General features: G+C 39.3%; 1 protein-coding gene and 1 pseudogene across 1 annotated transcript in view; one reads left to right on the top strand and one right to left on the bottom strand.

The window, feature by feature from the left end:
• The window catches only part of LOC127436515 (conserved oligomeric Golgi complex subunit 5-like), a 104,929-nt gene that overhangs the window by 16,969 nt on the left and 60,999 nt on the right, over positions 1-26,961 (top strand). The window contains exon 7 of the mRNA XM_051690764.1: positions 20,395-20,525. Within this exon, the coding sequence (XP_051546724.1) occupies positions 20,395-20,525 (131 nt within the window). The remainder of the gene's footprint in view (positions 1-20,394; positions 20,526-26,961) is intronic.
• On the bottom strand, positions 3,630-8,211 carry LOC127436532 (G-protein coupled receptor 22-like; annotated as a pseudogene).

Here is a 26,961-nt window from a genome sequence, read left to right as displayed (position 1 = left end):
CTAAAATTCAGCAACGGTACTGGCAGCATTTTTCAATGGCAGGGGACCCACCACTTTCAATCAGAATGTTTTTACACAGTCCTCCCAGATACATTAACACAGCTTGTCTACAGCAAAAACCTTAAAGCCTCCATTCATGAATACGCGCAGGGTTCCCAAGTGTCCTGGAAAACCTGGAATTTTGCAATGCAGTTTTTCAGTCATGAAAAATTAGAAAAATACCCAAATGGCATGGAAAATATTTAAGTATAATAAAACGGTTTGACTGTGTTGCTAGCAAGGTTTTCGTTACATGCACAAAAACATGGTAACGATCGGTATTCGGAATAGGAGTAAAATACACAAATTCCTATTGTTTTGTTTACTTCAGCATTGGCATGTGAGTCTACCTTGTTCATCACGGAGAGAAAAGGGCAGAAGAGCTATTAATGTGTAAAAGTGACTGATGTTTATGCACGTTGAGGGGTATGACTTTCACTTGACTCGCGTCAGCACTGTCTATGAAGAGACGCGTCAGCGCAACCTTGGCTCCAACTTTACACCAAAGTGTTTTTCGCACATGTTTTTGCCTCACAAATGATGTCTTTGAGAGTACAAAGCTACAATAAATATTTTAAAACTGTCCAAATTTCTGAAGAAATATTGAATGTCTTATAATTTATTTGATTATTACCTTATCGTTTCCGAGTATCCATAGATTCCAGTTATTGAACTACAGTAATTACATTATTAAACATAAACGAGTCCTCTTTTTACTTTCTCGAAAATTCGCCCTCTGTGACGTTTTCTGCAACATTTGTCATGTGGAGGGCAAAGCGCCGCTTGACGCTGGCGTTGAGTGAGACTCAACTCCTGTGAAATGTGCTTTTCAATGACGAAAGGACATTATTGAAACATAAAATTATTATTATTAGGCTATTATTGTTGACTTTTCTATTATTTATTATTTTATTTATTTTTCTCCCCTTTTTCTCCCCAATTTGAATGCCCAATTCCCAATGCGCTCTAGGTCCTCATGGTGGTGTAGTGACCCGCCTCGATCCAGGTGGCAGAGGACGAATCTCAGTTGCCTCCGCCTCTGAGACCATCAATCCGCGCATCTTATCACGTGGCTTTTGAGCGCGTTACCGCGGAGACCTAGTGCATGTGGAGGCTTCATGCTATTCTCCACGGTATCCACGCACAACTCGCCACGCGCCCCACCGAGAGTGAACCACATTATAGCGACCGCGAGGAGGTTACCCCATGTGGCTCTACCCTCAATAGCAACTGGGCAAATCTGGTTGCTTAGGAGACATGGCTGAAGTCACTCTGCACGCCCTGGATTCAAACTCGCGACTCCAGGTGTGGTAGACAGCGTCTTTACTTGCTGAGCTACACAGCCCCCCATTGTTGTCTTTTCTGATAAAAGTCATGCTCAGCAGTTTAAATGCTGTAGGAAAGTAATTCAGTAGATCTGCTTTAAAAACAAATAACCTCGGAAAACATGTTCGTGGATCAGTGATTGTCTCACCTTTTTCGCCCCTCACGAGTTCGCATCCCTGTGAGTTATAAACTTTAGACAACGAAGGCAGTTGGACACATATAAACGCCAACAAATCGAGCATAAAAGCTCGATTTAAATGGACGCATGTGTTTTTGCTTAAATATTACACTTGCTGGGTGCATAAAGTGTCCTGGAAAATTGTGCCTTGAGAAGAGTGGGAACCCTGACACGTAAACACCCAGTCAACTCAACAGAGGGCAATAGCTGCGAAAGCCTCTATGTGACTCATTGCATATGAGGATACCATTTGCTTTAAGCAATTTCAAGCTGACCATTAGCCACTGCATTTTGGCTCGGATTGCTGTTGGGTTTCTGGTTCTCGTGGCAGATTGGATGGATTTGTATATGTGTGGGTTTTACCAGTGTAACTTACTATTTTGAGAGAGCTGTTACTCCATAAAAGACATGCATCACTCATGCACTCCACAACGCCCACTTGCTATTGTTCTGCATGGTGTGTAAGCTCTAATTATGGATCAACTGACCTGGATTTCTGACCCTTTATCTATAGATAAACTCAAGAACGTAGCATTTTAAAATCACTTGATGATATAAGCTGAATGTTATGTAGCTCCTGATGACAAGAGATTGCTGTAACCAGTAATAGACTGTCAGATGGTTTTTCAATTAAGTTTAAAGCATACCCAACTGAGCTGCGCTTTGGATAACTGCCAGTACCCGTGCATATAATTTGTCTTTTGCCTTTTGAGCAAGCGCTTAAAATTAACTGAAAGATTTGGTGCGTGAAAATCTTTTAATATTTGAAAAAGCTGTTTTTTTTAATTATTATTATTATTAAATTATGTTCAATCAGATATTATGGGCTCTACGTTAGAGCATCCACAGTAGCCCATGTAGCCACATTGATACCCTTAGAGATATTTCCACTTCTTGACCGACCTTGGAAGCTCTCTCAAGTGATCTCACTTGCATTATCTGGTTGCATGACATCACAAACATTATGTCAGTCTTACTATGGCAAGTTTACTAGTTGCTTTAAAAGCTATAATTTGAACAAGCTTGATTTCAACAACTGTTATAAGGAATGTTTTGGGTTCAATACAAGTTAAGCCCAATCAACAACATTTGTGGCATAAAATCGCTTGCTAACCTTAGTTATAGCAGTACCGGGATTATAGAATTTCATTGTCATGACAACAGTTACAACCAGTTGTAATAGTGAATTTAACTTTAAACATATATGGTTTCTAAGCAAATTTATCACACTGCAATTATGTTAACATGTATAATGTTTACGTCCTTTGGCTATACTTATGAAACAGTGTATTTAGTGTTTAGCAGCTGGCCCCATTCACTTCCACTGTGTTTCTTACTGTAACCATATATACTTTATTTGTCCCAATGAGGGAAATTTGTTTTGAGCATACATACACAAAACCATGATTTAATTTTTTTTTTTATATACATATTTTTAGTGGCAATCAACACTATCCCACAAATGCTATTAATTTAGCTTAACTTCATTGTAAACACACATGATAGCTAGTTGTCAACCAACACTACTCACGTCTGTTCCTGGATTTGAGCATGTTAACTCAATTGGGAATCAACCTGTTTTTCAACACTGCGTGCAATTGCATGACTCTAATCAGTATTTGATCTTCCGTTGTTGGAATACAAGGGGTGATTTATTTTTCATAGCCTGCCAAAAGGGACAATTATCACCCTCTAATCCAGCCTTCCCAATCAAACACCATCAGCTTTATGGGTCTCACACGGTCAAGTATTTCGAATCAACACCCTCTCATTGACACTTGCCAGCCACTTCAAACCCTAGCACCTTTATTGGACAATATGCTCCATACCCTCATCCCTATAAAAAGAGATGATTTTCATTCCAGTTGTCTTGGAGGGTGATTTTGAAAGGGAGCAGACCGAGTTTTTACTTGGCAAGTCCACCCATGTTGACCTGAGTTGTAATATAGCTGTACTGTACTCTCTGTTCCGGGGCAAAGCGCAAATAGTGGATATCCACTTTATGAGACCCATAGTTTGAATTCTAAACAGTAGTGATCTTATATTAAAACTTAAAAAGGAAAACAAAGACATATAACCACTCAAAAAACTTTAAACAGTCTTTACTTCTGAAATGTGGTCCAGTGTTCCATTCTTATCATCGCAAAGCATTTAAGTAGGGTTCATCTTGATAACAAAAGAGCCCTTCATCTGTTTTGGGGCATTTAATACAAATAAACAAAACCAAGAGCATCAGTATCTGTCTGTACATTTGTGGTTTATACTTTACTCGGGTATCTACTGAGTAGTCCATGACTACTTGAACTAAGCACATGCGGTATTTACACTTCACTGTCTATGACACCTACTCACCATCACAATAAATAGTTATAAATTATTCCTCTTATGGTACTGTACAATTAATACACTTCAAGTTCATTACTGCTTTGGATTAGTGGTTTCCCTTTTTAATGCTTTTGTACCTGATAAGGATATTTGCTTTACATTGTCTCAGTAGCTCATTCCACATCCTCCGATGAGAGACATTTTTGCCTGACCTCCGTCTCCTCAAAAGTCACCTTTTTGTTCCTTTTTGGGTCAATCCATGAGTTGTGGATGACCACGTTATTAGGCATAGGGTCAGGCTCCACAACTGACACGACCTGCTTCTTCATTTTGCTCTTGAGAACCTTCTGAAATTTCTGCCGGGTGAAGGCGTAGAGCAGTGGGTGAAAAATGGTAGTTCCGTAGGCCATGACCAGGAAGCCCAGTCTGAGGCGCACCATGAAGTTGCTCGGCCCAGCACTTAAGATGACTGTGTTGAGCACGGAGATGGGTGTCCAGCAAAGCAGGAAGGTGGAGATGATTAAAAGGGACATGCGGAAAACCCTCTTTTGTCGCTCACGGCGTTCCCTGTGCCGTTTGACTGCCCTACGAAGGGCGATGATCACGGACACTGAGGTACGCATGGCCAACGGCGGATTGCGGCTGGCACTGCTCTGCGAGGCGTCAGTGGACTCTGGCTGGGTGGAAGTCATGGAGATGGTCTTTTTCTTTCTTGGCTTCTTAGGCACTGCATGGAAACGAGTACCAATGCGGATGTTAAGCGCCTGCAGAATCTTGTAGTAGGTAACCAACATGACCACGGCAGTAAAGAAGAATATTGGGATCTGTGCCAGCAAGTGATAGTAGAGGCCCAGTTCGGTGAAGTATTGGTTTGAAGGTTCTTCACCTTGTGTTTGATTCCTTTCATTACCCGCCTGGCTGAAGAAACCTTCTTCTATGAAGGGCACCAGAAAGCTAAGGAAGGATAGCACCCAAATGGATCCCAATAGGGCCACTGCTCGTCCCATTGTTAGAACTCGATTTGCGGGCCGTACTGAGATGTCATAGCGGTCTAGAGTGATAGCCAGGACATTGGCAGCAGTAGCCAAGCTAGCGAAGGATACACAAGCCTCATGGAAGCAGCAAATTAGTGCACTGTTGCCCTCCAGTGGCAACAGCACCACAACAATTGTCAGTGGGATGCATCCCACGCACACCAGCACATCCAACACGTGCAGGTTCATGGTTACAATGTTGCTGACGGAGCTCACCAGGTTAGACTTCATGCAATAGAGAGCCAGCACAGTCAGGTTGCTGCTGAGACCCAACACAATCTCTAGCATGAGGAACCCTGTCAAAGACACCTGGAAGCTTACAGGGTAGGGAACGTCCAAGTCCATATCGAAGTCAAGGGGTTCAACGTTATCGAGGACAGTGACGTTGCTCATGGTGGCTTGAAATCCCAGCACAGGAGGGGTATGCATTCTCCTACACAAAATAAAACACATATGTCTATTGTTTAACATGTCTATTAAAGGGACAAAAGTAGCTTTTACAAGAAAGCTGTTGTAGAAGCATTTCCATGGCCTGGTACATCCTAACGCCAGAACTGGTTAGTTTCTTAATTACTATGTGAAGTGAATTTTAAAAGGTAAATGGAAGGTCTCAAAATTAAGTAGGAACCTTAAAAGGATGAAACTTTTTATCTGCGCTTCACATGAACATAACAATTGTGCATAGACTAATGAAACTCACCCCTCCCTTGTGTTCACCGTCCTCGTTCGGAGCTTGTGTTGCAATTGCGACCAAAGCGTTGATGTGTTGGCAGGATTTCATAGGCGCCAACCATACTCCAATGCCTCTTTATCTCAGCAGTGTCCTTTGGCCACTCGACACTTTCAGTTTTGTACCTACACCGATGTGGGCTTTGTGAGGATTTGATTTAGTTTTTTCTGAAAGCAGTGATTTGAAATTAGCTAAAATTATCCTAGAGTACCAGCTAAGGCTGTCCTCGGCCCCAGCATGGTACAGACCAAACAAGGGAGGACTCAGCAGTTTCCTCTCTGTAGGATTGATTAAACACCATCCAAACAGGTCATAACTCAATCCATCGCATCCTCAGATTTTTGTAGGAGGGTGTGGGAGATGGAGACGCTCTCTGTTCTTCTCAGAGCGTGGGAATGGGTTGTGCATTGTAATATCCACGTGGTCCTGACATGAAAGCTGTGTTGTATTCAGGCTCATCTTTACCCTTTTGTCCTTTGTGTTGGCCAAACAGATCTTGCAAAATCGATCAGAGCGAGTGCCATGTCCCATCCTCGTAAGTGCCCACTCTTTTCAGTCTGTATTCCAGGACTACAAGCAAAAGTGCATCTCACTTAGGTCAGGACTGACATTGTCTACTTGCCATAGAACACAAGTTGTTCTATTCCCCTGCAGACTCTACGGCCCCTTGATATAATTCACCGTCCCTTGTATTCCAGCAGAATAATCACAATCCCACCTGCTGTGGCCACAATACAGCTCCAGGAGACCAGGCAAATAGACAGAGGTACACAGAAATCACAGCAAGGTCACAGGTTTCCAGAGGGAAGGAGGTAGTGAGGCCAGTAGATGTGGGCTCGCTGTGCATTGTGTGGTATATTTATTTTATTCACAGTGCTCATGTGTGACACCAAAACAGGAGCTCCATTCTCAGTAGTTGCACACTCTGGATGCTGGTAGGTACAAGAACATAAGAGTAAGATTTATTTTCTTTGTCATTCGACCTGAGACATTTATTACCGTGAAAATCTAGTGATCGATATCTCCTTGGTATTCATATAAGCTACTTTACAATAACCCCTTAAGCAAATATAATCAATTTGCTTTAATTTTTTCATATTTAATAGTCACTAATGTTTTCTAACCTTGCAGAGATTATGCACCCTTCATAATTCTCTCTGCAAGTTTTATCCCCAGTCAAAGTTAATGGGCTTTTTAACTGTTTTGTCTTTGAAGCTGTCTCTGGTGTAATTTGTTAGTCGAAAATCCTTTAGCCCAATAACAACTAATTAGACTAATGTTCTTTTGGTTTAATGGATTCCTACAGCAACTGTGAGTGGTTGTTCACAGAGCAGATTTTCAGTACTCCCACACCAAACCTGTGAACTACATAGACTCTACTCCATTTATGCAGAACAGAAATGAAATCATGAATCTCCAAGCATCTCATATTCTGTCTCCCTTTTTCTGAGTTACGAGGCAGCTTTCAGCACTAGCTAGAAGCTGTGAAGGGGACAAGAGTGCTCACATCATCTTCCCTGAAAGAGGATAATGTGCTAGATGGCTTTCGATTACACATACATGCACTTTACACATACAGTAATGAAGATGATTTGCATTAGATGTGTCCGTTAATGTGTTAGCCACTGGAGGAAGTACATAAAATACAGCATGCATCTTTTATGCACAATGCAATGCAATTTTCTTCAAATCAGTAGAATAATGCACAGACCTTTGAATCAATTGAGGCTAACTACATACTGACATATACAATTGTTCACATAATCACAAGTTATACACAACCTGCAAATTACTTGCTTTATTTTTAAAAAGTTTGTTGGATTCTAACAAGTTATGGATCTGTGAAAAGCATGCATTCTACTTAGCACATGCTCCAGTTTTATCTGTGCTAAAGTGCCAAAACCTGAAGCTTTTACCTCTTGGTGCTGCCATAAGAATTAGTGACCTGGTAGCCCATATTTTTCCCAGTTTGGGTGGAGCCATGCCAGGTGGAGTGATAAAGCACATGCTACACAGAGTGATGCTTTCTCGGAGCGCTGCCTCGTCTGTCAGGAGGGGTAGGGAATTCAGATGCTCCAGGATGTAGTGCCATGCATCTTGCTTAGAGAACTGCTCCTCTCCTATTACTCGTTCCTTACCTCTGTCTTTCTCTCTCTCTCTCAATCCCTACGCTTAGCCCTACCTACTCTTCTCTCCTCCTCCTCTCTCTCTCTTTCCCTCCCACCTCGCCTCTCTCACTCTTGCTTTCCCTCCCCCTTCCTCCCTCTCTCCGCTGTGGTTTATAACACTCTTCTGGTTCCCGACTGGTCTCCTGGAATAGTTGTAACCCTTTCTTACCCTATTGCTCCAAAAGGGCCTTCCCCCAGACGTGAATTTTACTCTCTTTGCAGAGCTGATGTTGGACCTTGTAACAAATACACTATTTCTTATCTTCTCTCTTAATTCTCTATAGATCCACAGTTAAGTAGTGAGGGACAAAGGAAAGGGCAGACAGGAATACTTAAAGAAAATCCATGTATGTAATAGCCCAGAGCAAGGATTTGGGTGAGTTTACTTTGAAAGCAAGAGCTCCATTCGACTCTTCATAATGCAGACATGACAACCTCGCATGAGGCATGTTTTAGGTTCAGTCATTGCCGCCATACATGTGTGGGTGTTTTGGTGCACACTGATACAGTAGAGGAAGAATAGGACTAATTATAGAACATTAGTTTCTCACCAAATTCAAAAATCCATCTTTGTAGAACATAAAAATATCACACAGAATGCTTCAAATTACAAAGCTGAACGTACATGTAAATATTTCAAGGTGTGAATTAATATGTTAACTTTTTATTCAAACCCTGTCCCAAGACACTTCTCGGTAGAAGCTTTGAAAAAGGGAGAAAGAGTGTGTGCATGTTTTCTTTATTTTTTAGACAATTCCTCATGCCCCAAAGCTCTGTTTCCTTTGATTCAAAAAGCAAATTTACATGCACAACCTTACACAGATTATGCTTAATAAGCTGACAACGTGTGTGGCCATGTTGAAATGGCTTTCCTTTATAGGACTAAGGTAATAAATGGTTAAAGCATAAAATGATTGACACAGGTTGATATTTGCCTATTACCCCAATTTAGCATTGCATCTGAACATCTTTCAAATGGCATTTTTACTGGTTTATCCAATGTGCGAAATAGTTGCGTGCATGCCTAATTACATTTTGACATTCAAAACAGAGAATAATCTGGTGCTTTCAAGTCTCACGTAAGAGCAGTTTTCTTGTATTGTTTGACTTTTTGAATAAGCAGATTTTTGGTAGATATCATTGCATTGGCATACATGTAAACACACTCAATGTCTCATTCACCTTCTCTAGTATCCGTCTGTAATGACCGCTCTCATTATGTCGTTATCTCTCTCCCACTGTATCAATGGCCAGATTGAGTGTGTTTGTATGCTTCCAGCTTGATAGTGCTGCCTGATTGATGCTCATTAAGTGGAAGCAGAACTCCCGTATCCCTGTGTGAATTACCATGTGCTTAGCAACCACAGGTTTCAGAAGCGGAAGGTAAGGCGCTAGTGCCAGCTCGCGGGGAGAGACGTGAGGGACGAGGGGTCGTGGAAAATCTGCACCTGTGCTCCCTGGAGCAACCTCTGAAAAGCGAGCGTGCCTGCTGGGTCTTTGGCATGATGCTCGATCAATTGCTGGATCAATTGCATCCGTTGAGGATCTGGTATTCTTTCTCTTATTAGCTTTCCATCAGGAGAAATGTTCTGGATGGTGACTTAGTGGTTATTTACTGGCCAGAGTCAAAAGAGCCCACCCCCAACGCTCAATGATATGACTCCCTAGTGTCCCTAGAAATGAATAAATACGATAGATATGAGTCTATAGATGTGACTTGGATCCCTTCGTCAAAGCAAGTCTATGGGAATTTTTTTTTTGTTGCCCATTTTATTGTCCGCCAGGCGAAAAGAGTGGCGGATCTTGGCACAGGCAGTCACTCTCTAAGGCGCCCAGATGAGCCGAGCAGCATGTTTTGTTAAGTAATTAACAAAAGGTAGCTGCTAACTTCATTACATTATACAGTAGTGTGACAATAGTTAGAATATTTTCATGAGTAATGGTGTAACATGACAAAACAGGACATTGCTTATTGTCCCATTGTACTGCACATGCAGCAGCCAAGCAAACCAAGACAGAGATCAAACACGCTCACCTAAACTGTCCTGTCTCTCTTTATCATGGGAAGTCCAAAACATATAAGACGCATTCACCAGTTCACTTGTATGTAGCTTTTGGAAGTCCAATTCATTTGAGTGAATCGGTTTGTTCATGTAAATGAACCAATTCAAATAAACGATTCACTGCAAAGAAGTCACTACGTCTTATATGAAGCATAATATTTAGGTAATTGCAGCTGTTTATCACTGTTTTCGATGCTGTTATTATAAAAGTATTTTTTTAGATGTATTTTGTTTGTTCATTGTAGTATGTTTTTATTTAGTATGATTGTATTTGCTCAATTTAATGTTGCCAACCTATTTGTTTAATGTCTCTCACATAATCCCTAAAATCCTAATTGAGATTGTCATTGTTTTTTGTGACAGATACATTTTGTTAAATTTATAGTAGATTTATTGTATAATAAATGATGTGTGATTGTTGATATTTATTTATCAGGACATTTCCTTTGATGGTATATTGTTTAATGGTTTGTTGGAACTTGGTGCATTACCATAGAATTTGATATGTGGTTACAGGTGTGTTGATTGTCTATTTACAACAGCGCTGAGCATGGCTCATCCAATCAGATTTTCGAGCCAGCTTGAGGAGGTGAGATCTGCATAAGCCGTGGGTCATGCCTCTTTTTCTGGATCGGTTTTCAGCTCTCTTTGTCCTCTCTCTAGCACTGTTGCATCTCATCTTGGCCATGTGGCAGGTAGGACAGGCCTGGGAGCTTTATCACAAGAGATTTGCTATCCCAAGGCAGTTCTCCGATATCTGCCGGTACATTTAGAGATACTGTTCCTCTTTTATTGGTACGTGCTGCTAACTTTATCAAGCATGTTTGACCAGAGGCTTGGAGACTGTGAAAAACTACCACCAGAAACCAAAGCCAAACAGGAAATTCTGCTTTGCCTGCAATGTTTTGTTTTGTTGGCTCAATACTCCATGTGCAGAGACCCTGGACACCATGCAAGCTAGAAGGAGCTGTTCTTGGTCACGTTTCCAGTGTCCCTCAGGGCTCTCTTGCATGTGGACATGAGACAGACCAAGATGAGCCAATGGTCGTAGTCGCCTCTGGCAGTCCACAATCCCAAAGACTTACAGCTGTTCCTTCTCGCCCCAGCGTTATCTGCACATCTGTTTAGGACTAGAAGAGTGGGGTATAAATGGGACTAGACCAGTTTATCGTCACACTTCATATGGATGACATTTGGAGACGTGGCTGCAGTGACTTTGGAGCAGTTTATCCTGTCAAACTTGTTTGTGTTTGACATTCACAGGTCCAGAATGCAAGTAGGCCTGTCACGATTAATACATAATCTGCTCGTGATTATTTTAGATAACCCCGATTATTGCGCACTTAATTCAAATCAACTTTTTTTTTTCTCACAAATTTCCAGAAAAGGGAATTTTAAGCAAATATAGAAATGCCATGAACAGCTTGTTTTTGTTTTATTGTCTGGTGTCATTAAATTATGCGAGTACTCCAAATGAACTCTGATCATCTCACTGACTATTGCATAATCATATATCACATACAGTACTGTGCAGAAGTCTTAGGCACATAAGATGTTTCACAAAAACATTTGTTTTAAGATGGTTATTTATATCCTCAGCTTTAATGTGTCAATAGGAAATATCAATTTTAGACTTCCAAACATTACTTTTGCAAATAGAATAGAATAGAATGGAAGAGTCCTACAACAGATGTCATGGCCCCCACAGAGCCCAGATCTCAACATCGAGTCAGTTTGGGATTACATGAAGAGACAGAAGCCATTGAGACAGCTGAAATAGATAGAAGAACTGTGGAAAGTTCTCCAAGAAGCCTCGAACATCCTTTCTGCCAACAACCAAGAAAAACTGTTTCCAGGTGTCCCTAGGAGAATTGGTGCTGTTTTAAAGGTGAAGGTTGTCACAACAAACATTGATTTAGCTTTTTTATGTTTACTGGACTTTGTATGACGTTTAATGATAAATGAAAACTATTTATGGCATTATTTTTGAAGACATCCTCACTATGCAACATTTATCACAAGTGCCTAAAACTTTTGCACAGTACTGTATCTCATATCATATATCACATGGCTCTCTGGAATACTCGATTCTGATTGGTCAATGGCACCATCCAGTGGTGAGATATTGCACTGTAACTACCGCACGTCCAGGGATTAAGACGTGTTTTTGCGAGCAGTCTCTCCTGCTTCTCGGCTCACTGTGCGATCCCTTCAAGTAAGCTTATAAAATCATTTAAACTCAAATCAATGTTTCATGTGTATTTATTTATGTATTTGGCAAGTAGTCTCGTAATAGGCCGTATATTGAGGAGTCAGACAGTCATTTTTACAAAGTAAACACCAGCTGAACTCCAATGCAAACCGGAGGTTGATTTCAGCTGTTCAGCGATTTCTTTCTTCTCAAATTACATAATTTCAGTACAAATCAATATTTTATGTCCATGTATTTATTGATTTGGTTAGTAGCCGTGTAATAAGTGGGATAATGTACAGTCAGACAGTTGTTATCGCAAAATAAACCCCTTCAGGTTTATACAAGTCCTGGTCACCCTGTTGGGGTTTATTGTGCGATAACAACCGGCTGACTCTACAATATCCCTTACATATCATCAGGTTGGCTGGGTTCCAAAAACAAGTGTAAAAATAGACACATTTTAAGTGTTCGGAAATATTTTCATATTATTTCTTTATGTAATTCTACTCCTGTGCAATATATAAAGCCTTAAAGCAAATTACAGATCACTATTTTATTCGATGATTCCACTGTAAGTTCCTCAGTGTAACCTTGATTTTTGCTTTTATTTAAAGAAAAGGAGGGACGAGCAGAAATAAATTATATGTGGTAATCAACATTATGCCACAAATGCTGTCGATCGACTTTAACTTGTATAGAACCAGGAATATTCCTTTGAATATGAATAAATGACACATGCACATGCATCTTAAGAAGTGACAATTTGTATGACAGGTAATCGTCAGCTAAATTTTATAATCATTACAGGCCTAAAGGCAAGGGTGTTTTTACAGGACTGAACAGATTTTCAAGCATTCCAAATGCTAACAGATGGTTACACTAAAAATAGTGTCTCAAATTGTGAGTTGTTAGGGTGCATTATTTTTATATCATCTTTCAATGCTCTTTATCAGTAATTATGCACCATACTTAGCCTTGATAATCTGTGCTTTTTACAGTCAGCTTCTAATGTGGTTGAAGTGTCTTTGTGGGAAATGAGTCCAGCCCGTATTAAACAGATTCCAGAGGCTTTAGTTGTCTAAACAGTGTCACGTCCCCTCAGCCTCTACAGAGCTAACACGTCACCATGTGATGCGGGGTTACAGTGTTAATGTGAGTTTGGATCCCCCACATCGAATTTTTATGGCAGCAGATTAGTAGGGACACCCTGACGGTGAACTTTTGCTAACGCTTTTTGGTCCAGCTTCGCGTTAGCTGTCCCGCTGGGATTCTGTCCGGTCCCAACAAAGCATTCCGAGTTCAACCACTTCCTGCCGGTGTCCAGAGTGCTGTAATGTTACGTGTTGTGTTAGACGGGGTGGGGGAGGAAAGGCATGGGAAAACGCCGTCCCTTTTAAGTAGGGTGACCTTCAGAATGGTCCGTCTACAATCTGGTCGGATTCAAGGACAGAATCTCTTTCAACTGATGCTGATGGAGCCACTCTCATGCAAACAAATATTGTTCATCATTGGTTTTCTGTTATAGGTAAAGTTTAAAGGAAGGCTGTTGACACCGAACGTGTTTTTGTGTCCATTGCTTTTCTATGTAAACATACGCTAGATGCCCAGCTTCTTGCACAGTAGCGCCACATTTTTTGAGATGCCATGTCAGGTAAAAAAGAACGTCAACTTTTAAAAGCGCTTCTCGAGACACCTGTCTTCTGTCATGTGTTTCGCTGCATCTAACTTTTTTAATGCATTCAGTCTGAACGGCCCCCAAGATTTGCCCCAAACATTACACGTTGAGATACAGGAAACATAATTTAGACATAGATATAAGAAGCTGCATATGTCCTGCTGAAAGCCCTTGTCTTCATACTTGTTCTACTTTTTTGGAACTTTCCCAAGTGCTTCTTCTAAACGATCTGCCCAGTTAATAATAGATTAACTCTATGAATGTGCTCTCACAGTTTGAATGAACTTTTTAAATAATGTGATATTAAATGGCATGGTAATATAGTACCATGGAAATAGACTACCCAAAATATGAATGAATACAATAAAAATTGAAAATTTTAAAGATATGCAGCCTAATAAAGTAAGCTGCAAAATGTTGTAACCTCATCGTAGTTTAACTTTTTCTCTCAGAATATTCAGGCTTTTTTCACACTTTCATCTTCCCCTTTTCTATCCCTTGGCTAATATGCATAGGGATGGGAATTGTAAAGAATTAAACTATTCCGGGGGCCTGGGTAGCTCAGTGGTAAAATACGCTGGCTACCACACCTGGAGTTCGCTAGTTCAAATCCCAGGGCGTGCTGAGTCACTCCAGCCAGTTGGTCCTAAGCAACCAAATTGGCCCGGTTGCTAGGAAGGGTAGAGTCACATGGGGTAAACTCCTCGTGGTCGCTATAATGTGGTTTGTTCTCGTTGGGGTGCGTGGATGCCGCGGTGGATGGCGTGAAGCCTCCACACGCGCTATGTCTTCGTGGCAACGCGCTCAACAAGCCACGTGATAAGATGCGCGGGTTGACGGTCTCAGACGCAGAGACAACTGGGATTCGTCCTTCGCTACCTGGATTGAGCGAATCACTACGCAACCACGAGGACTTAAAAACACATTGGTAATTGGGCATTCCAAATTGAAAAAAAAAAAAAAGAGAAGAATTAAACGATTCCAATTCCTTAACAGTTCCATTGCCGATTCTCATAAGACTTTTCAGGAAGAAATATTTGGAGATAAGAAATGTAATTCTGTTACCAAATGATGAGATCATTTCAGATTTTAACAGAACAGATTCTTGCAAATGGTGTGTTTACACGCTTTTATAAAACTCAATGTGTATCTTAAACTGCACATTGTCATGTAAAAATCTAGTCAGTAATTACTCTGATTTGAGTCTCACAAGTCTCAAGAACACATAACAAACATTTCTTGTTTACGTTTGAGTCGGACACGGAAAAATGAATGACTTGCGCTTCAGTAAGTTTTTGATTCACTAGCAAGAACGGCCTGATTAGAGTTCGGTAGGAAGCACTGTATGTTTCATGCCGTAGATTAAAAAAAAAACGGCTCAGAAGATTCAGTTGTTCTACAATCTGGCTACACTAGTGGTCACACTGTATGCTTCATTTATGGTGTTGCAGTGTCGCAGGAAACACTGGGGGGAATTTACTACGAGAATGAATTGTGCCTGGTAAAAGTGCAGGTTATTTGCACGCACTGTCTGCGCTGGTTTAGCGCCCGATTCACTGCAGGAATTACACAGATCAGGCAACCACAAAATAGCTGTGAATGCAATTCGCACATGCACTTCCAATCCCACGGGCCAAGTACTCCGCCCGCATCAATGGAAGAATGCATATTCAAAAACCATTAAAGGAACCGAAAGACATGAAAATAATTTGGTTACAAATGAAAATAGAACTCATGAGGTTCTCAGTTCTTAACCCTTAACATGCAACAGAGATGGTGGCTAAATACAGAGCATGGTAAATTCCTCAATCCGGCTCTTCACAAGAGATGTGTGCAAGTATTCATACAAGAAGCCATAAGAGCAATGTTTTAAAAATATATTTTTTATCCCCTTTTCTCCCAATTTGTAATGCCCAATTCCCACTACTTAGTAGGTCCTTGTGGTGCCGCAGTTACTCGCCTCAATCCGGGTGGCGGAGGACAAGTCTCAGTTGCCTCCGCTTCTGAGACCATCAATCCGTGCATCTTATCAGTGTCGTGCTCGTTGTGCATGACACTGCGGAGACTCCCAGCACGTGGAGGCTCATGCTACTCTCCGCGATCCACGCACAACTTACCACGTGCCCCACTGAGAGCGAGAACCACTAATCACGACCACGAGGAGGTTACCCCATGTGACTCTACCCTCCCTAGCAACCGGGCCAATTTGGTTGCTTAGGAGATCTGTCTGGAGTCACTCAGCACGCCCTGGATTCGAACTCACGACTCCAGGGGTGGTAGTCAGCGTCAGTACTCTTTGAGCTACCCAGACCCCAGCCATTAGAGCAATGTTGTCACTTCTGACCAGCTGAATTGTTTGTGTTTCTTCTCAGCGTTACGTATCGTAGCACTGAAGCATGCAGATGAAAGGAGACGTTTGGTCTGGTGGGAGGATAAGAAGCCTTTTAGACAGAGATGTGATCCGAGCTTGCTTTGAATCTGACTGACATGCTATGGTGCTCTCCCTTCCCAAGACACATGATTTTAGCATGATTGCAGAAATATCTGTTGGCAGTTCTCATGATCGTTGACTGTGCTCCGTACTTGCTAGATCTGTGTGCACCTACAGATTATTGGTTTTATCGGAGTCTGAAAACCACTGTACGAATACAAAACATAATGAGGTCTTAAGTGCTACAGTTTTGTTTAATGGAAACCATCAGTCAGTGGTTGATGCTCTCCTAGTGACAACATCCAAAATTGCTCTGCAAATGTGTTTCATTGTCTTTTTCTTTGTACTGAAAACAAACCTAAAGCACCATTTCTTTTTATAGAATGGGCTCGTTGCTTTCATTAAACATTTTCATGCTCTTACTTGTAGTTTTAGTGTCGATTCTATCTTCACCAACAGCAATTGCCTTTTTTTGGTTTCCTTTTAATCTCAAATAAATTGAGTGCCTTGCATTGCTGGAATCACCTCCTCCATTCCTCCTCAGACGGACCCCATATTGAATTTACTAATGTTTCTTATCACTCTCTCCTGTTTTTCCACAGTAATGGGAAAAAATTGCATTTCCAAGGTCACAGTTAAAATCGTTTTACACCAGATTGCTCACCGTACCTTCTCTCTGTGAAGTGGCTGTTGTGCTCATTCTAGATAAATGCTGGTAATAACTGTTATTGATGCTGAGCGAATGCTCTTCCAGTGCCTTTACAGAAAAGAAGGACTGGTGAAGATGGCAAACAGCATCATATGAGTGACTTATTCTGAATAGTGATTGAACGAGCACCTGCGTCCCTCCTCCTGGCGTACCCTCTGACCTCTTTGGCCCCAACATGATTTGATTTTAAGTGAGGAGCTATGGCTATGTTGAAAATGAATACTAGCATACTGCTCACTTGATACTGTATACTGCTTTCTGTTTTTTTATGTATGTGAAACAGTACTGTATGTAAAACATTTTAAACAATTTTGTCACATGAATTAAAGCCCCGGGGCTTCTGTTAGTCTTAATGTGGCCCTGGACACATGACCTCATTACATTGCATGTTTAATTCATGAGATTTGTTCAGTTATCATTGGTTACCAGTTATATTATTGGGAATAAATACAGTATGTTTTATATATACTGTATATATACAGTATACAGCTCTCTGGATTGACTATTTATAGGTATGCGTTTGAGTAAAATGAACATGCTCTAAATGACAATATTTTTATTTGGAATTTGGGAGAAATGTTGTCAGTACTTTATAGAATAAAACTAAAATGTTCATTTTAACGCATACCTATAAATAGTCAATCCAGAGAAACTGATCATTTTGCAGTGGTCTCTTCATTTTTTCCTGAGCTATATATATATATATATATATATGCATGCAGAAATGTTTTATACTGCCCACCATATAGACCTCCATACTGCATACTAATTTTATTCCATTCTCCATACTGCATACTACTTTCATATTATGTCATTCTAAACATATCCCGCTTTATGTTATATACCCTGACACATTAAATCCCAGAATCCATTTATCCTCGAAAAACATCATCAGTCAACAGTCTGGTTCCTCAAGTAAAACCCCATACATTTTCTCCATAGGAGAATTGATTTTTAATGATAGCTCATAAACCTTTCAAATCAGATCTACTGTGAGCTTCGAGGTTGTTAATCGATGGTAAATGCTTCTGTTGAAGCCGTGTTATCAGTCCGCGTTATTTCATCAAAAAAAAAGTTAAATAGCGGAATATCTGGTGAACAGCTACACTACCCATGATCCTGAAGAGAAACGATTCACCAATCAAAGAATCACGGATAACAAAGCGGCCACCTACTCCCATGATGCACTGTGAACGATGCAATAGAGTCTGCCTCCCTACACTCTCACACTACTTATACTGTATATTCGCAATTCTTCATGGGATTGTTGTTCATTCTCTCATTACGGATGTTAAGTACACAGTCTTGTACCTTCGTCTTTTAGTCCGATTTTCAAATACTTTTTTGCTTTAAATCTGTTTGTAGGGCTGTCACGATTATGACGATTAATTGTCAAACAAATAATTGCAATTATGACGATTAATTGTCAAACAAATAATTGCAATTATGACGATTAATTGTCTGTGTTAGGGCGTTAACGATTAATTGTCATATACATTTTCGTTTTTCTTAAGGTGCATGTGTGCTTAAGAAGTAATTTTTACATATTTAACTTCAAATATATATATATATATATATATATATATATCAAATAGGGATATACAGTATGAAATCCTTTAGAAAGGTATGAATGACATGAAAAATAATCTTTTATATCAAAATATTTCTAAATACTTAAAATATGTCTCTCTTTTTGGTCAACTTTAGTTTTGGTCAATTTTACATTTACTGTTGGTTATTGAACTCATATACTTTATATTGTTTTGATTAAAAATTACAAATAAATGTTTGTATATATTTTTAATATAATTATCAGAGTGCTTGAGAATGATTCATGCACTCTTCCGGATAGGAGCTGCTCTGGATGACATCTGCATTGACTGCATTTCTCAGTGACGTTCAGCCTCCGAGTTCAACTTTATGTCACACAAACGCACCATTGATGGCATTTATATACTCGCTTAAAATTTCCTTATTTGGTCATTAAAATGTGATTGAAATTTGAAGTGCACAATAACCGCTGTTATCTCAGATAACTACGGTTAGATCAAATAACCGCGATCAGACGATTATTTAATAATCACGACTGGCCTAAAAGTTTGTAATGTGATTTCACCTTGGAGCTGAATGGTTTAGTTCATGGATAAGACCAGTTTTCTTTTATGAAATCCCTATAGAAGAAATGAATGTGAAAAACTCTTTTAGAACCAAGAAAGCTGAAAAAATGGGGGAAGAGTGTTGCACTCTATTGAGTGTTCCCATTCAGTGTTTTGGTCTTCTACTAAATTAATTTAATGTTTTTTGTGCTCTGGCACGGCAAAGCAGGAGAGGTTTTGAGAGGGTGAAAATGAGGTGAAATGAAATTGCTCTGACTCAAGAGACTTCTGGCAGGCATCATGGATTTTATTCTGGCTTCGGGCCTACATATATGAACAGGAGCCAACCTTACTGTGTAGAGGCCACCTGTTCGCATGCAGCTCTCGTTCTCTCCAGTTTTTGGGCCACAAACTCAAGGTCACGTCTGAGCATCTGGGTGATACAGTATTGAGTACATTTCCTCAGCAAGATATCTGACCCCTCCTAACGAGACAGCGTTGGGTTCTTTTGATATCTTTGCTAGAGGCCGGCGAATCGAGTCATGGAGTCGTCAGCTGGTGTGTGTTTGTGTGTTTGTGCCCTCAGAAGTTGTTAATGAGTAGATCTATGTAGTGACATTGTTCTGCCTGGTGCCACTGTATCTGTACCTCTAAGCATCTCTGACTCATGTGCTGTCTGTTCAAACGGCTGTTCAATATGGCACCATGTTTATCTTTCTGTCTATCGTTTACTTGCAAGAATTTGTCTGCTTTTCAAAGAGTTCGTTTTAGCAAAGATGGAAAATTCTGTCATTGTTTACTCACCCTCATATCATTTCAAATACAAAAGGAGAATTTTTGAAGAATCGTTACACAGCTCTTTTCCATATGTTTCTTCAACTTTTTTTCTTCGTGAAAGTAAAGACAGCCTAAGACTTTACTCCAGTGACATTTTCACCACATCTCAGATTCGCTATTGTGTTGAATAGGATTCTGTGCTGGAAATCACGCTGATGGAAATGACATGTACGTTTTTGTTTTGTTTTTTTTAATTGGCCAACTCATTTGTCTTGCTAAACCTAATTTCTCAGCTAACATTTTTTGTATTCTTAATGCACATCATTAAATGATATTTTATATATGATTTAATTTTTTTGAATAGATTATTTTCACACAAAATTACAGCCTGATTGTAAATGACGCCCAATAAAAAAGTGATATTTACCTTAAGTTTTCTTTGTTTCCTTCAAACATCACTTGTCTCACATTTCATCTCAAGCACGCTCTAGCATGTACGTTTTTCATAAATTCTCCAGTTGTATTACACTGAGGGAAAAAACAGCATTTGGTTATGAAACCAAATGAGGGTGTGTAAATAATGAGAACTTAAATCTTTGAACATTTCTTTAAACAGTAATATATTATGTATATTGTCCATCTCTTTTAGATTACCTGTCTCAAGGTGTGGATCTGTCAGGTATTGATGTGATAGAGAATGATTTGCTGTACATCAGTCGAGCGCGGTTGGAGGTGGAAAATCAAGCCAAACGTTTACTGGAACAGGGCTTGGAAATTCAGGTAAAAAAATTTGTGCCAGAAAAATACTTCTGTTTTTTTTTTGTGCATGTTTGCATGCAAGTTCTTAATACAACGATAACGTGTAAAGTCACATGAATGCCTTAAACTGCCATAAACGGTTAGATACCACTTTACAATAAGGTTATATTTGTTACATTAGTAACAGATTATTTAACACAATAACACATGTTAATGCATTAGATGTCATTAACTAACAATGAACAATAATTATTAAAGCATTTATTAATTTTAGTTAAAGATTATTAATATAAATGCAATTGTTCATTGTTCATACTGCATTAACGGTTAACATACACAACTTTTCGTTTTAAAAATGCATTAGTATACGTTGAAATTAGCATGAACACAGATTAATCATATTAAGTGCTGTAAAAAAGTATTGTTATTTCATGTTAAATATAGGGCTTGGGGGGGCTTGGGTAGCTCATTGGTAAAATACGCTGGCTACCACCCCTGGAGTCGCTAGTTCGAATCCCAGGGTGTGCTGAGTGACTCCAGCCAGGTCTTCTAAGCAACCAAATTGGCCTGGTTGCTAGGGAGGGTAGAGTCACATGGGGTAACCTCCTCATGGTCGCTATAATGTGGTTCGTTCTCGGTGGGGCGCGTGGTGAGTTGAGCGTGGTTGATGGCGTGAAGCCTCCACACACGCTATGTCTCCGTGGCGACGTGCTCAACAAGCCATGTGATAAGATGCGCGGGGTTGACGGTCTAGGACGCGGAGGCAACTGGGATTCATCCTCCACCAACCGGAATGGGGAGAGTCACTACACGACCACGAGGACTTAAAAAGCACATTGGGAATTGGGCATTCCAAATTGGGGAGAAAAAGGGGAAAAAACTCCACACACACACACAAAAAAAATATATATATATATATAGGGCTAGGAACTAATTAATCACAGTTTTTCAGTGATTAATCGTGATTAATCGCAGTACATTAAAACAATTAAAATATATAATCATAAATATATTTACTTTATTTGTCTGTACTAGTAAGTACTAGTATCCAATAATGGGTCAGACTGAAGATGGTTCATTGGGTGAGGTGTTGTATTTTAAATGTAGTCACGTTTAATTATGTTATCTTTCTCGTTGAGCAGCAACAACCTCGTCATCACTGCTGCAGCTTGTAGAGAAATCAGTTTTCTTATTTCGATCTGCTTGTCAATTCTTCTCATGGACCATGATGGGTGGAGGGCAGACCAGCTCAAAGGTGCGCCGAGTCACCTACCGTACCGGGGTAAAATCACTTGTCGAATAGTGCAACCTATTGTCGCCGGCGATTCGCCTCTCATTATCACGTCACGTTTGGACTGAAAAGGCCTTTACTTACTCCATTTTTTTAAAGTGTTGCTTGACTGTAGTTTAAGGCTATCTTTAACTAAATTATGAGAAGTGTGTAGATTTGGCACGAGGCACATTTTAATTATGCTTGGTTGTTTTCTTTGAATGTAGTTAATCAAGCCAGATCTGACCTAGAACTTTCACAAGATGAAAGCAGTGCCAATATTCTTGTTTTTCTCTTTTCTCTGCCTGTTTTTCCATCTCTTTCTCAGCATGTTTCTCTGTCACACACATGACACACTCACACAGAGCAGATGGAACGCACTGGCATTTTCTCCCTGTGTCTCCAGACACTCAGACCTCGCACTGAACTGAACTCACATTTCACAATTTCAGCTCCCACAAGTAGTCGTCTCAGGGGCTGAAAAATGCCGTATTTCATGATGCCTGTACAGTTAAAAGGATGCTGTTAAATGACCATTTGATCGTGAAAGGCTTCCTCGCGTATCATAATACAAATGCAGGTGTGATGACACTGTTTTGCCAGCTCCATCTCCAAATTTGTTTTCTTTTTTGATTTGACAGTTTCATTTTTCTGTGCAGTTTATGCAGCGAAACAATGTTACGGCATAGTTGAAATACAAACTGCAAGGCTAATCATTGATTGATTGATTGATTGATTTATACTGGGATCTCTCATGAGTAATCAGGTGTTTTTTAAGAGCATGTCTGTTCAGTGGGTAAAGTTTTAGATTTGAGCAGCGCTTAGTTCAGTTCTGCCAGGGGAGTGCCGTCAACACTTAGTAAAGGTTTTATTTGCTCTTGTACCTTTTAATGGCATTCATCGCTGGCAGCTTGTTAAAATAAACCTCTCAATGCCTAGTGTCTGTGTTGTTTTAGCTCCAAGAAGTGTTGATTTAGTGATGGTCACCCCAATTTTTCACATGAAGTCTCAAGGTTACTGGCTGCAGACAAAGTAACGACATTGACTGCTGTATGTGTGATAAAAATAATATTTTACATTTACATAGAAAATGAAAATTTAAAAAATAATAAATAAATAAATTATTTATTTTATTTTAAAAAAAAATATATATATATATATATATATATATATATATATATATATATATATATATATATATATATATATATATATATATATATATATATATATATATAAATAAATATATTTATTTATATATATATATATATATATATATATATATATATATATGTATATATATATATATATATAAATAAAATTAAATAGAAAAATAATATTTAAAATAAGTTTTCTTTTTTAAGTTTCTTTTTCATTTTTTTTTTTTTTTTTTTTTTTTTTTACTGCAATGTGAAAAAAGATATTTTATTATATTTGCAAATTATACAGTAGTACACTCTTGGAATTGCCTTTAATTTTCGCTGCTTTTAATTTAAAAAAAATCATTGTACAACAGCATCTTTTTTTATTGTAATATTCTAAAAAAAAAATTACTTTGTTACAGTAATGAGAATCATCATTGAAAACAATGGGAATAGTAAAAGTAAAACGTCCAGACACGTTATGTTAATGAGAATTAGGGGGTAAAATATGCTTAAATATCCTGAAAATATAATTACAAAACAAAATATTTAAAGTCTTAAATGTAGGCTTAATATTCTTTATGCTTTTTTTTTTTTTTTTTATTCAAATTTTTTATATCAATTTTCTCAAAGTCTGTGAAAATAAAAGGCAGTATCAATGGAGTACTATGTTGATGTGTGCTATACAGTTTAAATAATATACAATTCTCCCCCATTGCTGTAATGAGTAACATAATGACCATCCTTTTTGCATTGCGATAGTGAGAACTGGGAGGTAAAATATGTGTAACTTTCATGAATATAATGTAAAAAAAAAAAAATTCATTTTAAAGTAAAATATGACCAGGAGATTTTCTTTACTGGCTTTGTGAAAATCACCCGAATTACTGTATCTCATTTTTTTAAAGGACGAGTTCATCAAAAAATAAAAATTCTGTCATTCTTGTCATTTTCCATAACAATCATATAGTGGACCAGGCCCTGTCAAACTCCAAAAAGCACCATAACATTAGTCCATATGACTACTGTATTCCAAACTCTCTGTAGTCTGCAGCTCTTCTCTCTACCCTGTGCATCTCTAACACATTCCTTCTTTGCCGTCTCACTACAACACTATCTTCCCCTATTAGCATCTCATTATAAACCCGAGCAATGCAAGGGTCCCCTGACCTCTGCTCGTGTGTTTGTTGTTCTGAATCTCATCATGCAGTTTATTTCCCTCCTCCACGGCCACGGTCCTGCATCAGTATATTTTAAATTGTGTGGGTTACATAGACCGTGATTCCTGAGCTCATGTGGAGAGATGGCCTGCTTCATTTCGTTCTTTTATACTCAACAAAGACAGATGTATTTCAACCAATATGTCTTTAGACTGCTTAGATGATTGAATATCTGTATCACAATGTTCTTGGTTCAGTACAAGTTGAGGGCAATGTACAGATTACCACAGTCAATAATTTAGACACACAAACCCACAGTTTATAAAAACAAACAAATCGGGTCAACAGTAATGGGCTTGTGATAAATAGGGCATTCCAGAGGGAATATGGAGCTTCAGTTTTTGTTAGATTAATTCTTCTGCTTAAAAAGTGTTTTTTGAGCAGTAAAGTCTTCAGCGATGGGACTACTTTTTTTTTAGCCATATTTTGATGAAATATGAAAACAAACTTTTTTTTTATTAGAATAACATGCACTAATTACTCATGCACAAGAAGACAATTTTAGACATTTTAAGGGATGGTTCACCCAAAAATTATAATTCTCTCATTATTTGCTCACCCTCATGATATCACAGGTGTGTATGACTTTTTCAGCACATTTGAAAGAAAAACGTAACACCTCAGTAGATCCTTAAAGTGCAAGTGGATGGTGATAAGATTTTTGAAGCTCAATAAACCACAGACCAGATCATGCTGACTAAAAACAATGATTTTGAGTAAAAAAAAAAAGTACTAAAATATTGATCTTTTTCGCACCAAATGCGATCGTGTCACTTAAGAAGACGTTAATTTAACAGCTGGAAACATACATTTTTTTCTTTTCTTTTTTTAGCTTCAAAAAATCGTATCACCATTCACTTGCATTATAAGGACCTACTGAGCTGAGATATTTTTCTATTTTTCTTCAAATGTGTTCTGGTGAAGAAAGGAAGTCATACACACTTGGGGATATCATCAGGGTGAGTAAATAATATGAGAATTTTCATTTTCCGGTGAACTATCCCTTTAAGTTGTCTAAATGATTTATAAGATATTATAGATTTACATGCTGTTTACGATTATTCGCCAGTTTTCAAAGTGCATTTGTTTTTTTGTTTTTTTCCCCCTTTTTCTCCCAATTTGGAATGCCTAATTCCCAATGTGCTTTTAAGTCCTCGTGGTCGTGTAGTGATTCGCCTCAATCCGGGTTGAGGAGAACGAATCTCCGTTGCCTCCGCATCTGAGATCGTCAACCCGCGCATCTCATCACGTGGCTTGTTGAGCATGTTGCCACGGAGACATAGCATGTGTGGAGGCTTCACGCCGTCCACCGCGGCAACCACGCTCAACTCACCACGCGCCCCACCAAGAACGAACCACATTATAGCGATCACGAGGAGGTTACCCCATGTGACTCTACCCTCCCTAGCAACCGGGCCAATTTGGTTGCTTAGGAGACCTGGCTGGAGTCACTCAGCACGCCCTGGGATTCGAACTAGCGAACTCCATGGGTGGTAGCCAGTGTCTTTACCACTGACCTTTCAAAGTGCATTTGTTTTTTATCGTCAATTTTCCTAAATGTACCAAATGTAGTCGCTTGTGTACAGTGAGTCACTTTATGCCAATGCATTCTTGTTTTGAAAACATCATTGGTCCGAAACGCTGCCGTATCGTCAGAAGTGCTCTTGAACATAGAGTGCGTTTGAAGGCCACAATTAGACATTAACAGGCAGTGTGGACAAACAAAAACTGTATCTCATATCTGCACATTCATTTCAGATGGGGGAGAGACGGGGAGGTCTCCTACATTTTCATTTTAAGTCTGTTTTTAATTCACTCTAACTCATGCATTTATGTCAGCTGTTAAGTGGAGTGTTTTCACACCGAAGGTTGCAAGACTCGAGGGCAATGGAGGAGAAATCATGTTTTTCTTTCCTCCTCTTTTTGCCATGGAGGAGGGGATGAGGTTTTGGAAGTGGATTCTGATTACGGTAGTGAAGGTTCCTGCTTAGTCAGCAGACGTTGGTTGGAGGTCATTGAGATACAGTGGGGTCCAACAGTCTGTGCTATTGAAAATCTAATTTAAACCTGAAAATAAAGAGATTTAAGGAATTCAAATGTTTTAAAACAAAGAATGTTATTATGGTAAAATGTATTAATAAGAAATATTTAACATTCTGCACTATTTCTAGGTCACTAAATTTGACCAATACCAATAACAAACTGATTACAGAAATTCCGAATTGATGTTCATTTTTCAATTCATCTTTTCACTTAAATTGTTATGCTGATAGTATCATTTGCATGGGGGGGAAAAAAAGTATATTAAATTTAGAATTATGCAAAAGAAAAACATTTTCACTAGTGGATTCTGGAGCTCACTGTATGTGGCATGAACCGTTTTCAGACTCCTCTCCACAGCTCTTCTCTCTGTACACGAATGACTGCACTGCAAAGGACTCCTCTGTCCGTGACGTGACAGACGGGAGGTTGAACAGCTGGCTGTCTGGTGCGGTCACAACAACCTTGAGCTGAACACGCTCAGAACAGTGGAGATGATAGTGGACTTCAGGAGAAATCCCACCGCACCATCATCCTGAACAGTCATTCAGGTTCCTGGTGCCCCCCTGCACACCCTCCAACACCTGTACGTCTCCAGAGTGAGGAAACGTGCAGGTAGAATCACTCTGGACCCCACACACCCTGCCCACTCCTTTTTGAACTGTTGCCCTCTGGCCGGTGCTACAGAGCACTCAGCGCTAGGACATCCAGTCTCAAGAACAGTTTCTACCCTCAGGCCATTTTCCTCATGAACAATTAATCTGCCATAGTGCAATAATGTATAA

Source organism: Myxocyprinus asiaticus, chromosome 47 (genome assembly GCF_019703515.2).
Source record: "Myxocyprinus asiaticus isolate MX2 ecotype Aquarium Trade chromosome 47, UBuf_Myxa_2, whole genome shotgun sequence".
Taxonomy (NCBI): domain Eukaryota; kingdom Metazoa; phylum Chordata; class Actinopteri; order Cypriniformes; family Catostomidae; genus Myxocyprinus; species Myxocyprinus asiaticus.
Note: the sequence above shows the minus strand (reverse complement) of the source record. Positions and strands in the feature narration are given on the sequence as shown.